A 16,144-nucleotide genomic window follows, 5' to 3' on the forward strand; every position below is an offset into this window, starting at 1 on the left:
ACTTTTAATGCCAGCTACTTTGGGATCACCTTCAGTAATTTTCTTGTGCAAACACCTCTGCAAAAATGCCTCCCTCAATTAGGTTGCAGCCAGGCTGCAACCTAATCAGATGGAGCAGATCAGCACTGGGTTCCCCCAGAGCCTGTAAAAATGGGGCTTACTCTCAGGGAGCACTAATGGCTCCTGATAAGAGCCAAAGCCTTCTCTGTCCCCAACTTCAGGAAGGATTACAACCACTGAGTCTTGCAGAAATACCTGACCACATTCAGCCATCAGGTTGTGAGGTAGGTTGTATACATTGCACACAGGAGTCCAACAAATTCACTTGCAACATCTTTAATGCTATCACTGCAAGGAGGAAAGAACATTTTATCAGAACATACCACTAGAAATATTTCATTTTAAAATATTCCCTCCAAATTGACGGAAATAACTACCACACCACTGAACAGGCTTCCCTTCAGGAGCCATGAAGACCTTTCACTTTAAAGCCAAAAAGCTTTCTGCCATACCACTTCCACCATCCCTACTCTGCCCTCTTCTTCTAGGGACCCTCCCTGCTTCCCTACTCCAGACATGGGCCCTCTCTGAGCAGCCTTTCTAGGCCAGCAGCTGGAAGAGGAAGAACCAGTTCTCTTTGCCTTCCTCACCAGCAGTGCTGGAGCTGCCCAGCCAGCCTGGGAAGAGCTGCTCCAAGTAGGTGGCACATCCTGTACCAAGGGCAGGGGAGAGAGGAGAACCAGCTGCCCCCTGCAGGGCTGCACACACCTCCAGCACAAGGGAAGCCTCAAAGAACGCACCCTGGCACCTTGGCAAAGGCAGAGCAGCAGGAACTGTGGGCAGCTGAAGGAATGTGCTGACATCTGGGCTTTTGGAAAGGCTGGGCAATGCTGTCCCTGCTCAGAAGATGGCTTGTTTTTCTGGCAGGCTCAGCTGACATCACCAACCACCATGGGTAGCTCAGGTCTGCACACAATTGTTGCTCTACACATGCTGCTTGCAATTCTGCAGAGCCCAAAACCCAAGAAAAACAGGCAAATGGAGGAAATTAAAACTGACTCCTCAGCTGACTTCACAATGGTATTCTTAATTCTGTGTTTCTGCTCCCAAGTCTTCCAAATTCAACTATATACGAGGCATGCTCCATCATGCTGTAGGGTGAATAACCCAAAAGAATAGTATCCACAGGAAATAATGGAGATGGATGGTATAATTTGTAAGGCTTATCTGGGCTGCATACAGACAGCCAGTAAATAAAGAAAGACTCACCCATCACAGATGGTCAAGGCTTGCCCAAAACTCCACAGGGGAGAGATCTCCAACAAGAGATCCTTCCCCAGTGCTGGTCAGCCCTAATATGGGGTCTGGGAGAGGTGGAGCCAGACTCCACCCCTTCTGGTCACACAGGTGCATTGCCTTCACCTGTGCTCCTGTGGCTGACTCAGTGCTCGCCTCAGGTGACCCATCTGTGGTTCAGGCCGTGATTCAACAGTTCCCATACACATGACACATGGGTCTACAAAGCAAATGGATCTATACTCCCCGGAGCAAAGGCAACTTGCTCAGCGGAGCTGATTTACATGTGTTGTGAGTCTCTGCTCTTAGCTGATGGTTGCAGGGATGTTGTAAGTGTATTCATGCCACAAAAGCCAAAAATCAATCAAAGAAAAAAGATATTGACGAGGAAAATCTTACTTTTCTGACTTTAGGTCTCCAGCTTATCATGAGCTCTGTACCTGCTGGATGGTTCTGCTGCTAAGCGCTCCCAAAGGGAGCCACTCAAGTTGTGTAATAAATCCAGTGCAAGGTTACTGCCCCATACTGATAGCTTTGCCTGAGCTTAAGAGATCCTACAAAAAGTTAGAGAAGAGAGAAACAAGCCCCTCCATCCTACAGAGAAATATTTCCATTAAGTGAAATGATAGGGCCATCGCTCACAAAGACAGCAAATCTGTATTTGCAGAAAGGTACTGTTGAGAGTAATATCACCTTCTAAAATACTTGTACCCATAAGATGCACTATCAGTGGGGCTAAAAGGCTTGTGTTGCATAGAATCAGGGAATGGCTGGGGTGGGAAGGGACCCCAGGGATCATCAAGTTCCAGCCCCCCTGCCACAGGCTGGGCCACCAACCTCCACATCTGGTACCAGAGCAGGTTGCCCAGGGCCCCATCCAACCTGATCCTTGATCACTTCCTCAGAGCCTAGTTATGCGTGGTGGTATAGAGCACAGTCTGGTCCACAGAACTCACTGGCTTGACCCTATTTCTTGCTGAACTGGGCCATCCCCCAGAAGAGCAAGAAGCCTGCAGGTGCCCCAGGGCTGGAAGGGCCTCAGGAGCACTGAACCTCCTCTCCTGGAGGCTCTGCCACAGGAGCTCAAACATGGCACACTCAGGCTGTGTGCTGTCAAGGCAGTTTGCTCCCCGTGCTTCGTGGATACAGCTTTTCAGTATGTTGCTCTGATGGTTAATTGGTTCTGCTGTGGTTTTAGGATGTTTTATATAACACTTGTTCTCTTTACAGCTCTACCCATGAAGTAATTCAAAAGATTCTCTGTTCAGATCGCCACAGTAAACCTGCTGACTCCATAATACAAATTCAAAGTAATTCCAGGTCAAACCTTTAATCAAAGAGACCTCTCTAAGCTTCTTCTCACCCTTATTAAAGAGATTTACAAAACCGTGAAGGAGGTTAGAGAGTTAATGATGTGCCATTTTAAAAGGCTCCATTAAAATTTGGGTATTTTTATCTTCTTGAAAAAGCATTTGCAGATTGTAACTCCAAGGAGACAATTATAAGAGCATTCTGAGAGTCTTTTCACTTGATCTATAAGGAGGAGAAATGGTACAGCCGAGTACAGGAAAGAAAATACACTGCCTAAGCCTTTTTCTTGAATAGGATCCTAACTAGCCATGCTGCAGCTGCAGTGGAGTGCCTCATGCTCCTGTGATTTATTACCATAAGGGCCACATCATCTGCCAAAGTGCGCTTGTAAGAAATTAAATGGTTTCCAAAGGAAACATTAGAATAAGACTGATTTTAGATGTGCGCTTTTACCCTGATTAGTGTCTGTGGAGTTCCTTTGAAAACTTTTGTATCAAACACAAATATAAAATTATTGCCAAATGCAGTTTGAATTTGGGAAGGCTTCAGGAAGGAAGCCCAGCTCCACCCGGAGAGAAAGGAGGAGGCTGTTTACAGCAGTGAGGACGCAGAAGAGTACTAAAAGAGAAAGGAAGTGGCAGTCTTCCAACACACTGTGCCTTGGACCAAATTGCTTTCTGTCTAACATGATGAGTTGCTCTCAGGCGGGAGTTATTCCGCTAACCTCTGAGCTTGACCTTGGCCACTAAACTTCAAATCAAATGTAAGTAACAAATCAGAGGCTTGATCCTGTACTCCAACTTCCCGTTGGCTTCAAACTGAGGAGGGGGAATGTTAGTGAAACCTGTGCTAATATTGGTGTGGTGGTATTCCTGATGGACCTCCAGACAGAAAACAATTAGCCTAGCTACTACCAACGCAATATGAGATCACAGTAGAAGAAATATGTGGAAATATGTGAGACTGGCGATCTGTAACAGCAAGTATTCTGTCATGAACACCCAGAAGTTTAATATGACTAAGAGGCCAAACAAGCCCTTATTTCAGTATCAACTTGAGTCATGTTGCATGAAATCCTAAAATACTTGCAGTATGAAGGACAGACATCTTGTTAGCCAGAAGAGGTGGCTTGAATTTTAGATGTGTCAGGAAACTGCTGCTGGCAAATTACTGATGTCCCAATAGCACGGCATCATGTGGTTTTATTGCTAACTTTAGTGTTCCAGGATAGGAATCCTAAAGCACAAACAGCTGCTGTTAGACACCAGGAACAAAGCAGCTGCGGTAGTTAGTGCCACTGAGCAAAGATCTGCCTGGATCTGTCAAGTTTATGTGGTCTTCAGAGGAGATGTATGAAGTCCCAGGGAACAATAAGATAAAGGTACATCTTGAAGTATGTGACTGATCATGAAAAGTGAATTGAATCAGATCTCTCCACTTCGGCCTGGATTCCTCCTATAAAAATGTTGCAGAGATTCTATAAGGGCTATCCCTGGTTTTGAACTCATAGTAATGTCTAGAATCAATAGCTCCTTGCTGTACAACATGACTGTCACCAACCCCTCTCAAGGAGCCTGAGCTACACTCCAATCCATTTGCTTCAGCATTGGCAGATCAGTCTCCTATCAGCTCCTTTTTCTCATCCCACAGTCAAAACAAGCACTTCACCTAAACTACAACACATTTCTTCAGCTGGACAGGATCCCATCATGATGAAGCCCATCAGATTTTAGAGCTACAGAATATCAGGACCTGACCACCAAAAATCCATCCAGGTATTTGGCACCCTTCCTTTCCTGCACACTGTTTCTACAATCCCAAGGCAGCTGCCGTGCTACTAAGTGAAGGAGCAGTGAAGCCAGATGACACATGAGAATGCAGTGATAATGTTTCTGTTTGGCAGATGTTCAAGACATGCTGTTGATGGTATATTTTAACTGCTTAGGGTTAATAACTGAAAATGATTCAGCACTAAGAATGCTCTAACTTTGTTCCGATCGGGAAAAATCGTGTTCAGCTACGAGATGACTGTACTATTAAAATTCTATTTCAGAGAAATGCTGTTAAATGATAATTTTGCTCTTTGAATTAGGAGGGGATTAATAATAGAATCCAAAGATCTAGTTATACATTTTGGTAGATGTGTTTCCTAATAGGAAGAATGACTTAAACAGAAATCCATTAAATTTTTGAGTATTCCCATGCTAGTCTGATTCGAAGCTTTTCCATTAAGTAGCAAAGTCTTAATGGCATTAAAGCACTTAAACAGCAAAAACAGCACATAATTATCACTTTGAATTCACTCTTTTTGAGTGCGAATAGATACTGTACATCATTGACAACTCACACTCCTAAACACATTTTTCTGTTCCTTCACAGCTGCTTGTACCAATAACTGGCCCAAGCATCCATCTTCTGTTCTCACAAAGATTTGTTCAGAATAACAGGATAACAAAATGAAGCCTAAATGAAAGAAGGTGTAACAAACAGCAACTGTGTTATTCTTACCTTAAGACAGATGTTTAGAGATGAGTGGGAAATGAGAGCATTGTCATCCATAGTCAAGTAAATCAACAAGTGACACCATGCAGGATGCAGCAATGCCCCTTGCCCGCTGCACTCACTGCCTGCCTCTCCTTAGAACACAATCCTTAGAGTTGGAAGGGACCACTGAAGGCCATCTAGCCCAATTCCCCTGCAATGAACAGGGACACCACAACCAAACCAGACTGCCCACGACCTGATCCAGCCTCACCTTGAAAGTCTCCAGGGATGGAGCATGCATCATATCTCTGGGCAACCTGTTCCAGTGCCTCATCATCCTCACTGTAAATGAATTTTTCCTTATATCTAACCTAAATCTTTAAGCTTGAAGCCATTTCCCCTTGCTCTATCACCACAGACCCTGCTAAAGAGTCTGTCCCCTTCTTTCCTGTAACTTCTCTTTAGACATTGAAAGACCACTCCCAGCTCTCCCAGCAGCCTTCCCTCCCCCGTGCTGCACAGCCCCAGCTCTCATCCTGTCCATCCCTCGGACCATTTCTGTGGCCCTCCTCTGGACGTGCTCCAACAGCTCTGTGTGTCTCCTGTGCTGAGCACTCCCCATCTGGATGCAGTGCTCCAGGTGAGGTCTCACAGTGCAGAGCAGAGGGGCAGATCCCCTCCCTTGCCTTGCTGCTTTGCTGGCTTATGTACAGCTGCCATCCCCAGGTCTATTTCTTTGTCAGAGCTGCTCTCAATCCCTTCATCCCCAGCTTGTCCTGATAGTGGCAGTTGCCACGGCACTGGTGCCAAGCCTTTTATTTGTGCTCTTTGACCTCACGAGGTTCTCCTGAGCCCACTGCTCAGCCTGTCTGGGTCTCTCTGGCTGACATCCCATACCTTGGGTGTGGTGACCGCACCCCACAGCTTGGTGTCATTAGCAAACTTGCTGAGGATGCACTCGACCTCACTGTCAGTGTCACTGATGAAGGTGTTGAAGAGTATTGGCCCACAGCACTGACCCCTGGAGGACACCACTCATCACTGAGCTCCACCCATCTTTGCTCCGGGAATTCAGAAGTGTGACATCCCACCCATCCCTGCTGTCCCAGTCCCAGCCAGCCCTGCCCCTTCTTGGGGTTTTGGGGGGCACAGCCCCTCACTCTGTCACCACCACATCTATCAGCACCGCAGGGGACAGGAGCAGCACTGGGGTTGGGATCCCACAGGTGCATTTCCACCCATCTCCTCCCATATAGTAATACACCAGAGTTCTTCAGCACTGAGAAGCAGAGCGGTATCTTTGCACTTGTATATGAGACAGGTGCTCATCAAACCAGCAAGAGGCAGAGCTCAGCAGCACTGTGGTTTGGGTGCTGACAGCAGTGGCTCTGCTGAGGGCTGCAGCACAACAGCTGCAGCAGCATGAGACTGTGTGAGCCAGCAGGCCAGCAGCAGGATGGTATGTACAAAGGGAACGGAGCCAGACAGCATGCTAGGGCTGGCCAAACGGAGCACCCGCGTAGCAATGCAACAGTGTCATCATCTGTTGGAAAGGGAAAGAGGCTGAAATCTGACTGATCTCAGTGTAGCAGCCTCAGCCCCTCTGTACTCTACCCTTTTGCCTGCAGTGCACGTCACTCCCTGCTCTCATCCCTGCTTCACCAGAAGGCACAAAGCTTCTGCATCTGATTGTGGTGCCAGGGCAGCAGTACCCTCAGGCTGCCCTGCACAGGTCCCAGCTAGCAGCTGGTCCCAGGAGCAAGAGCATAGCATTCCCAGCACATCTCTCCATTAAACCACATGAATAACTCCAGTTTGCTGCAAACAAGAGTACCTTGTGACACATTCATTTGGCCTCTGCACACACAGCTCCAGAATCTCCTGCTTCGATATCAGCACAGCAAAGCAAACATCCGCTTGGAGGTTTGGCTAGTTCAGAACTTGATTGTCCCTGTCAAAAGGAAAGGATGTCAATGTTTAGCTCAAGAAAGCATCTCGTGGAAGCTATTGTCATTCAGACCTCTCAGAATCTGCTATCTCTACCCTTTCTCTTCCTCCTCCTCCCTTAATATGATAACATCAACAGAACCTCCCAGATCGTTCCATCTGGTAAAAATAACTATTTACTATTTGCCAATAAATGCTACACCAGAAGCATTTGTGCAGCCCCAGGCTGCAGGTAACCAAAGAGAGGCAAGGCCTCAGATGTTTGCAGGGACCACAGCTCCTGGGAGCCAAGACACAAGCCCTGTTTGTAAGTCACATCAAGGCAGTGCTCAACTAGCCAGCTTCACACCGGAGCTTGTCTGTGTGCCACGGGGCTGTCTGTCACTGCTGCTCATGAGGATGCCTCTTACCTACACGGTCTGAAAGCTGCTGCTGAGCCTGCAGTTTTCAAATACTGGGGGCTCAGATTGGCAAAAGCAAGCTCCATAAAGATGTGGCATGTTAGTTTAATTTCAGCAGAACTGCTGCACTTAGCAGGATGTGAGCATCCACTTGATTGACTTAGCATAGACAGAGAATAAGATGTTTTTTCCCATTCAACTACACATTTTAAAAACAAGAAACTATATGGCAGTTCAAAATTACTAAGTTCCTTTCAAGTCCTTTGCTGCTTTCACGTCTTCCCTTGCTTGAGGGCATCATTTAAATAATGGCTATTTCAATGTCAAGACCTTTCCTGACAGTGCTCATGGAGAAAAGAGGAAAGTGATTTAAAACCATTGCTTAACACAGTTAATCAAATTAAAAGATTTCAAGGCTAAAAGATCTCATTATGCATTATCTCCTATATAAAGCGGCCATAAGATGTCATCCAGTAATTCTGGTGTTCTGAGCAGAATATGAGAGAACACTTTTTCAGAGGTAAATACCCAGGATGTGAAATTAGCATTAAAAGTAAGACACAAATCTCCTGTTTACTTTAAAGCTTTCATCCTTTGCCCAGAGCCCACCCACACGACAAGGACATGGTGACTCACACCTAGCTTTGCACACCTGCAGAAGATACAAATGAAGATGTAATGCCCCTCTGCTCTGCACTGTGAGACCTCACCTGGAGCACTGCATCCAGATGGGGAGGGCTCAGCACAGGAGACACACGGAGCTGTGTGAGCACGTCCAGAGGAGGGCCACAGAAATGGTCCGAGGGATGGACAGGATGAGAGCTGGGGCTGTGCAGTACGGGGGAGGGAAGGCTGCTGGGAGAGCTGTAAGAAAGAAGGGGAAAGACTCTTAAGCAGGGTCTGCTGTTACAGGAGAAGGGAAAATGGTTTCAAGCTAAAAGAGGAGAGATTTAGACTGGATATTAACAAAATGCATTTTACAGTAAGGTGGTGAGACTCTGGCATAGGATTTTTAGGTCATGCTGGACAGGGCTCTGATCAAGCTGTTGGTGTCCCTTTTCATTGCAGGGGCTTGAACTAGCTGGCCCTTAAAGGTCAGTACACATCAGAAAAGTGAATCTCTTTCTGAATACCTAATGCTCTGTGATGAAGTCCTGCATAGACAGGCAAGGAAGGCAGTGCAGAGAGGTGGCATTCGCTTGGGACAGTCAAACCACAAAACACTTTCCTGCTTTTCTAGCTTAACTGTGTTTGGATTTAACACAGTCATAACTTGACGTGGTAAGAAAACTTCTAATTTCACAAGTTTTCTTTTCATCTCATCACTACATAGCTACAACTCCATTTCCACCAACCCAAGAAGTACCTGCTCTGTTCAGCTTGGGCTCCTGAAGTCTCACATCCCATGTGGCTCCAATTACATCTGGACCTACTGAAGCTCTCTATTAGTTCATTCAATAGGGACATTTGCTTAACCCTTCTACCCACTGTAATGCATCATTCTCATAGTGAAACACACTATGAGATGCACACTTGAAGCAGCACACAAAGCAGAGCAGTGCATCAGGGACAAAATAAATCCCCCAGGAGACCTAGGGAGTGACCTGCAGCCAGACTTACACAGTACTACAGAGGAAAACCTTCCCTCTACAATACAGCTGGCTTTCCCCTAGCTCTCATTACATTCAATTTATCACAAGAATGAAGGCATAAAATCTCAGTCTTCTCCCCCCTTCCAAAAAGGATTTTACGCAGACCAATCAGAAAACCCCTCCCACCTCCTAAGCAACCACTAGCTCAGCCTCTTTTTCCCCACTCCAATCTCATTGATTGCCTTCAGACTTGAGACTTTTGGCAGCTGAAGCCTAGCAATGCCAACTGCAAGAACTTGCTTGCAGACCAGCCCATCATCCCTTCCCATCCTTCACATCCTCTGACACCTACTGAGGTATTCAGGGTAGTGGTGCAGCCCCTTGCCATTTATCAGTTCCCTCTGACTGCTTGCCTCATGATTTATATCCCCCACACAGATTAAACTCTCATTTGAAGGAAGAGATGTTTTTGGCACACAAGAAGTGCCAGGTTCAGGTTTCTCTTTGGTGTCTGAACAACCTTAGTTATCCAAATTAATGCCCACATGGTTTTCTGTTTGCTATTCATCTCTGCCTGCTGAACTTTTTGGTTACCTTGTTAGTCCTTCAACCATCTTCACAAATGTATTCCCTTTGAATACAAGGATATAGGCAAGGTCTGAGGGCAAACAGCTGCAGCAATAGCATCCACTGCTAAACATTATATCCCCTATCCACCAAGGAGAAAAAAAACCAAAAAAACAAAAAGCAGTACTTTAAGCAAACACCTGAAACACTGGAGGAAAGAAAGAAAAACAAAATACAGCACATTACCAAGTTCAACTTGCTACCTGTAACTTTGTTCTCTTCAACTGCCAGTGCTGCTGTTGCTGCCAATGAGGAGCAGTGAGACAAAGGCCAAACCCAGGCCACAGTTATACGTGCAGACACACAGCTTTCATAGAACTCTCAGAGGTGAGGCTTTGTACTCAGCTGCTTTTGCTTCTGTTCCTTTGACTTTCCACGTCTGTTTAATACCAAATAACCTTTTGTATTTTGCAGAATAAAATCAAGGGCAGCAACAGTACTTCGGCTTCCAGCACAGCTTGTGTCTGGAATACTCTTCATGGGATCTGCTTCATTTTTCCAGCAGCTCAGACATCACGCAGGACAGAGATCAATTACCTTTAAACATCTCACTGAACAAAGCTTGGCAAGTGAGGGGCAAATTATATCACTAGCAAAATTAGAGCATTTGCCAATCATGTAAGGTTCTTTACTGGCTACAGACTATTCAGTGAACACATGTACCTGTTACAAGACAGCATCACTTCTGCTTGTTTCCCCTGGTGCTGGTACCTAAAGAGTGTATTACAGCTCCTAGGTACTACAAAGGAATGCTTGCCTGCAAAACTTGCACCAGCCTTAAGAACCTGAAAACATTTTCCACAGCATTAAGGTGGAAGGAAAAAAGCAGACTGCATTCTCAAAAAAAAAAGTGTTTTTTTTTTTTAATCAGAGATTAAAACAGGGGAAGCTGATGTTGAAAGATCTCTCTTTGCCCGTTCCTGGCAAGACATTTGTAGCTTCACTAAGAAAAAGCTAAGAAAAGTTTTAGTTACCCCTTGCATTATCTAGAACAAGGTAGTCAAGCAAAAATACCAACTATTTTACTTCTTGTGCAACTCTTTTTCCATTCCCTCATTCAGTCTTGCTATAGACTGGCCACACAAAGTGTGACACCTACTGATTATTTTACTGGACTTGAATGTTACAGCCTCTGGGCAAAATATCTCTGCTTGTATGAAAACACAGGTATTTAAACAATGTTCCAGGGCTCCATGTAAGTATCAGTATTGTTCCACACATTTTACAGTGTCATGGCATATGGTATAAAACTAAACTTTGTTTTGGCTTTTAGCCCATCTGCATTAACAGTGGTCATGTTTTTCGTAGAATCATAGAATGGAGTAGGTTGGAAGGGTTATAAAGATCATCAGATTCCAACCCCTGCAGGCAGGGTCACCAACCAAATCAGACACCCGATCAGGTTGACAAGGGCCCCATCCAACATGACCTTGAACACCTCCAGGATTGGAGCATCCACAACTTCCCTGGGCAGCAGTGCCAGGGCCTCACCACTCTCTGACTAAAGTTCTTTCCAACATCTAATCTAAATTTCCCCTCTTTTAATTTAAAACCATTCTCCTTTGTCCTGTCACTGTCTGACCATGTAAAAAGTCAGCCCCCTTCCCACCAATAAGCTCAAGTACTGGAAGGCCACAGTGAGGTCTCCCCAGAGCCCTCTCTTCTCCAGGCAGAACACGCCCAGCTCCCTCAGCCTGCCTTCTTAGCAGAGGTGCTGCAGCCCTCTGAGCATCTCCATGGCCTCCTCTGGGCATGTTCCACATCAGCACATCCCTCTTGTGCTGTACTCCAGATGAGACCTCACAAGGGGGCAATCCCTTCCCTGCTCACTGCCAGCCCTCTGCTGATGCAGCCCAGGACACTGTTGGCCTTCCGGGCTGTGAGCACACACTGCAGGCTCATGTCCAGCTTTACAGCCACCAGGACCCCCAAGGCCTTCTCCACAGGGCTGCTCTCAAGGAGTTCTTCTCCCCATCTGTACACATACCTGGGATTACCCTGACTCAAGTGCAACACTTTGCACTTGATTTTTTTGAACATCATTAGATTTTCATGGGACTACTATTCAAGCCTGCCTTCTTCTAATTTTTCTTCACCAAAGACAAAGCTAATATAGAATGAGTTGTTGTAAGTCCCAGGCCCTATTAAATCTCTCTCCACCACCGTGTTTTCCTAAACAACTACATCTGTTGAGGACACAGAGTGGGAGAAGGACTGATGCTTTGAAAGGAAGTGCCTGATTGCCCTGGGAAAGCAGCAGAGTTCAGACCACGAGAGGCTGAAAGGAGCTGCAGAAGGATCGTGCAGCCACCATGCCTCCCCCATACTCTCTCTTCAGGCTGTGGAACATGTGTGTTGGAACCCCTGCGAGTGACTCTCAGGTTTCTCAAAGCCATTTTACCCCATTAATCTGAGAATGGCATTAATCAATTCAAATACACCCTCTAGGCATTTAGGGGAGCTTGCTCTGTGATTTAAATTTAGCAGCACCTGCCTGAAACACTATATTTCACATAAACAAAAGGAGTGGATAAAATCATATCATATATTGACATTAAATCTCCCTTTTCAGCTAAGAAATATTTTCTAGAAGGCTAGAAGGCTGTACTGCCATTCAGCAAGACCTGGACAGGCTGCAGAGTTGGGCAGAAAGGAACCAGATGAGGTTTAACAAGAGCAGGCATAGAGTCTTGCACCTAGGGAGGAATAACGGCATGCACCAGTGCAGGCTGGGGGATGAGCTGCTGGAGAGGAGCTCTGAGGAGAGGGACCTGGGTGTCCTGGTGGACGACAGGTTGGCCATGAGCAGTGTGCCCTCGTGGCCAAGTAAGGCCAATGGGATCATGGGGTGCATTAAGAAGAGTGTGGCCATCAGGTCGAGGGAGGTGATCCTCCCCCTCCACTCTGCCCTAGTGAGGCCTCACATGCGGTACTGTGTCCAGTTCTGGGCTCCCCAGCACAAAACAGACAGATCTGCTGGAAAGAGTCCAGCAGAGGGCCACAAAGATGATAAAGGGTGAGGAACATCTCCCTTATGAGGAAAGGCTGTGAGACCTGGGGCTGTTCAGCCTTGGGAAAAAAGACTCAGAGGGAATCTGATCCATGTCTATAAACATCTAAGGAGCGGGAGGCAAGGAGACGAGGCTGGACTCAGCAGTGTGTGGTGATAGGATGAGAGGAAATGGCCACAGACTGAAGCATAGGAAGTTCTGTACAAATGTGCGTGGGAACTTTTTCACAGTGCAGTGACGGAGCACTGGAGCTGCACACAGAGGTGGTGGGGTCTCTTCTCTGGAGACATTCAAGACCCTCCTGGACGCCTACCTGTGCAACCTGGGCTGGGAGCTGCTCTGGCAGGGGGTTGGACTCAACGGTCTCTGGAGGTCCCTTCCAACCCTACAGTTCTGTGATTCTGTGACACGGGCTCCCACACCCCATGACACAGCTGCCCTCTTCACAACAGCAGCACCCGAAAACACAGAGCCAGGGGGTGACCGTGACTGCCAGGCTGACTGTCTCTGCGGCCAGTGGCATTTCTTTCTCAGCAGAGATCTCTCGGCAGAGCTTCGCCTTCATTGTAATGCGGCCCACCCGAATGATGCGTGCTGCAGCGCTGCCGCCACAACGCGGCCTGAGCCGCTTCACGCCCCGCTCCCACCACGAGATGGCGGCGCTGCCCCGCGACCGGAGCCGGGAGCGGAAGGGCCGCGCGGCACTTCCAGCGGGGAACCGGAAAGGGAAGCGGAAGAACCGGAAGGGGCGGGATGCAGCGGATGCCGGTGTCCTGGCGCGGGCGGCGGTGGCGCTGGTGAGCGGCGGCTGAGGGCGGCGGGGTCGGGCCGGGCCGGCAGCCCGGGGGGGCCGCGCATCCGCCGCGGGTGAGAGCGCGAGGCGCGGCGGGCACGCTGATTGTGGAGGGCCCGCGCGGTGCCCCTTATCGCTGTGCGGCTCTGTCCTAAAGCGCGTCTCCATTGCAGGAACGATGCTTTCCGAAAGCAGCTCCTTCATGAAGGGCGTGCTGCTGGGAGGAATCTTCTGCGTAGTCGTCACGCTTCTTGGGCACGTTAAGATCGGGCACGGGACCAGAGCGCATCACCACGAGCACCATCACATCCAGGCTCCCAACAAAGAAGAAGTGTTAAATCTTTCGGAAGATGAACGACTGCAGCTCAGTCAGAGCATCCGTGTTTACTGCATCATCCTCGTGAAGCCCAAAGACATCGGTCACTGGGCTGCAGCGAAAGAGACATGGAGCAAGCACTGCGACAAGGCAGAGTTCTACAGCTCCGAGAACGTTAAAGTGTTCGATGCTGTAGTCCTCAACACAAATGATATGTGGACGATGATGAGAAAAGCTTACAAGATAACCTACGAGAGTTATAAAGACGAATTCAGCTGGTTCTTCCTTGCCTATCCAACGACATTTGCTATTATTGAAAATCTCAAGTATTTCTTACTGAAGAAAGACCCTGCGCAGCCTTTTTATATAGGCCACACTATGAAATCCGGTGACCTGGAGTACGTAGATGGTGAGGGAGGAATTGTCTTAAGCATTGAATCACTAAGACGACTCTCCCGTGTTTTTGAAGACTCCGACAAATGTCCAGAGCAAGGCGGTATGATTTGGAAGCTGTCTGAGGATAAACAACTAGCGGTATGCCTGAAGTATACCGGAGTGATTGCTGAAAACGCAGAGGACTCTGAAGGAAAGGATGTTTTCAACACCAAGTCAGTCAACGCTCTCATCAAAGAGGCGATGGCTAGTCAGCCCGAGCAGGTGGTGGATGGCTGCTGCTCAGACATGGCCATCACTTTCAACGGGCTGTCTCCCAACCACATGCACGTGATGATGTACGGCGTGTACAGGCTGCGGCCGTACGGCCACACGTACAGCGATGCGCTCGTCTTCCTGCCCCCTGCGGCTTCAGACAACGACTGACGCCGCTCAGGGAGGAGCTGGGACCAGAGAGGCAGCTGTTCTCACGACACGTTTGTACAGACATTCGGTTTTCTTATCTGATGGTACTCATGTACATTTTTTGCACAAAGATTTGTTAAAGCTCTTAATTTTAAAAGCGGCAGGAGAACTTTCTAAGTCTTTTATACAGGAACGATTCTGGCTTTTTGACAGTGCTAGAATGGATGATAAAGAAGTTGTTTGGGATTAAAGGAAATTAAGTTTATGGGGGGAAGGGATTGTATATCTAAGTATTTATTAATGAAGAGGCAAAAGAACTTTAGTCTGCTATAAATATATTTTTGCAACATTTTGATTCTCTCAATTCTTCCAGACACTTCCAGAATGTCTTTCTATCTTTCTAAGATGGACCAATAAAACTGACTACAGATTCAGTCTGAAAGACCAACTTCCATGTGATTTCCTTTACACTGAAGCATACAGCAGCTTGAACATTACTGGTTAGGCAGTCCGTAGGGTGCACCTGTTGCTTTATGTACAATCTCCTAATGCAGAAGCAAGCTAGCAGGAAGCAACTGACAAAAGAAATCTAGTAAGAAGTTAATGCAGAATATTAGGTGACCTTTAGACTGCCTTTCTTAATTGCACAAGAGATAACGACATCTGAATATTCGCATTACATAAATATTAGCACAGTCACGTAGCCTGTTAGCACATTGCTCATTCTTAATTCTTAAATATGAATATTAGAATAAAGTTTCCATTTGCTTTCGGTGTTAGAAGCACTAATAGTATTTACACGGAAGAAGTCGGTTAGTTGTAAACAAGTATGAAGTACAGCTCTATTTACAGGCATTTCTGAACACTAAGGTGCAGATCAGAGTGCTTCCACACTCTGCCTTTGTTCACAGTGCCAACCAAACACATTAAGCACACAAAAAAACCTTCAGAACTCTCCAAAACCTTTTTTTTAAGTGCACTTGAATCTCAGACTTTACATGTCAATCTGTCACACTGTTCCTCCACCAGTTTCAGTTAAGTGGTAATAAATGGCACTTGGGTGTGTTTGCTCCAGTTAGAATCCACTTACCTGGCCTGGACATAACACCACATGAGGTGGCACTGCCTTGGGCTTCACTGGTACTATGTTACCTGCAGAAGACATGAGGTGAGTCTGGTGAAGAATGTTGTGCATCTGTAATATTTCATCCTGGCTTCAGCTGCAGTGGGGGAGGAAAAGCTGCGGAACAGCTGATCCAGAGCTGATGAGCAGCAGTGGTCTCTTGTTCTGTGCAATGTATTTTTGCTAAGAGTGGCAACAAGGCAGTGACACCACAGCTGTGTCAGGAGTCTCAGGGACAAGATGGAAGAGAAAAAAGCAAGCCACAGAACTCAGACCAGCTCACCTTATACGCAAAATAAATTGTAAGGCACAAACTGATTCCCCACAGCACTAACAAATTAATAAAGTCATGGCAGTCTTTAAGGCTTTAATAACAATATCCACTCTTATTCTGAAGGGAAGGTCTGAGGTTTGACCCAACTTCTCCCTGCAACACAGCGGTGTA

The 16,144-nt window shown here is 46.9% G+C and overlaps 1 protein-coding gene across 1 annotated transcript; it reads left to right on the forward strand.

Annotated features, from left to right (window-relative positions):
• Positions 1–13,627: 13,627 nt before the first annotated feature.
• Positions 13,628–15,022, forward strand: C1GALT1C1 (C1GALT1 specific chaperone 1). The gene has a single exon (XM_065729671.1). The coding sequence runs from the start codon at positions 13,641–13,643 to the stop codon at positions 14,595–14,597; it is 957 nt and encodes a 318-aa protein (XP_065585743.1). The 5' UTR covers positions 13,628–13,640; the 3' UTR covers positions 14,598–15,022.
• The last annotated feature ends 1,122 nt before the right edge of the window (positions 15,023–16,144 follow it).

The sequence above is a fragment of the Cyrtonyx montezumae genome, unplaced genomic scaffold (genome assembly GCF_038088225.1).
Source record: "Cyrtonyx montezumae isolate F1298 unplaced genomic scaffold, pur_monq_1.0 scaffold_11, whole genome shotgun sequence".
Taxonomy (NCBI): domain Eukaryota; kingdom Metazoa; phylum Chordata; class Aves; order Galliformes; family Odontophoridae; genus Cyrtonyx; species Cyrtonyx montezumae.

Coding starts and splice junctions, on each gene's coding strand:
- C1GALT1C1 (XM_065729671.1), top strand. CDS start 13,641: ATGCTTTCCGAAAGCAGCTCCTTCATGAAGGGCGTGCTGCTGGGAGGA.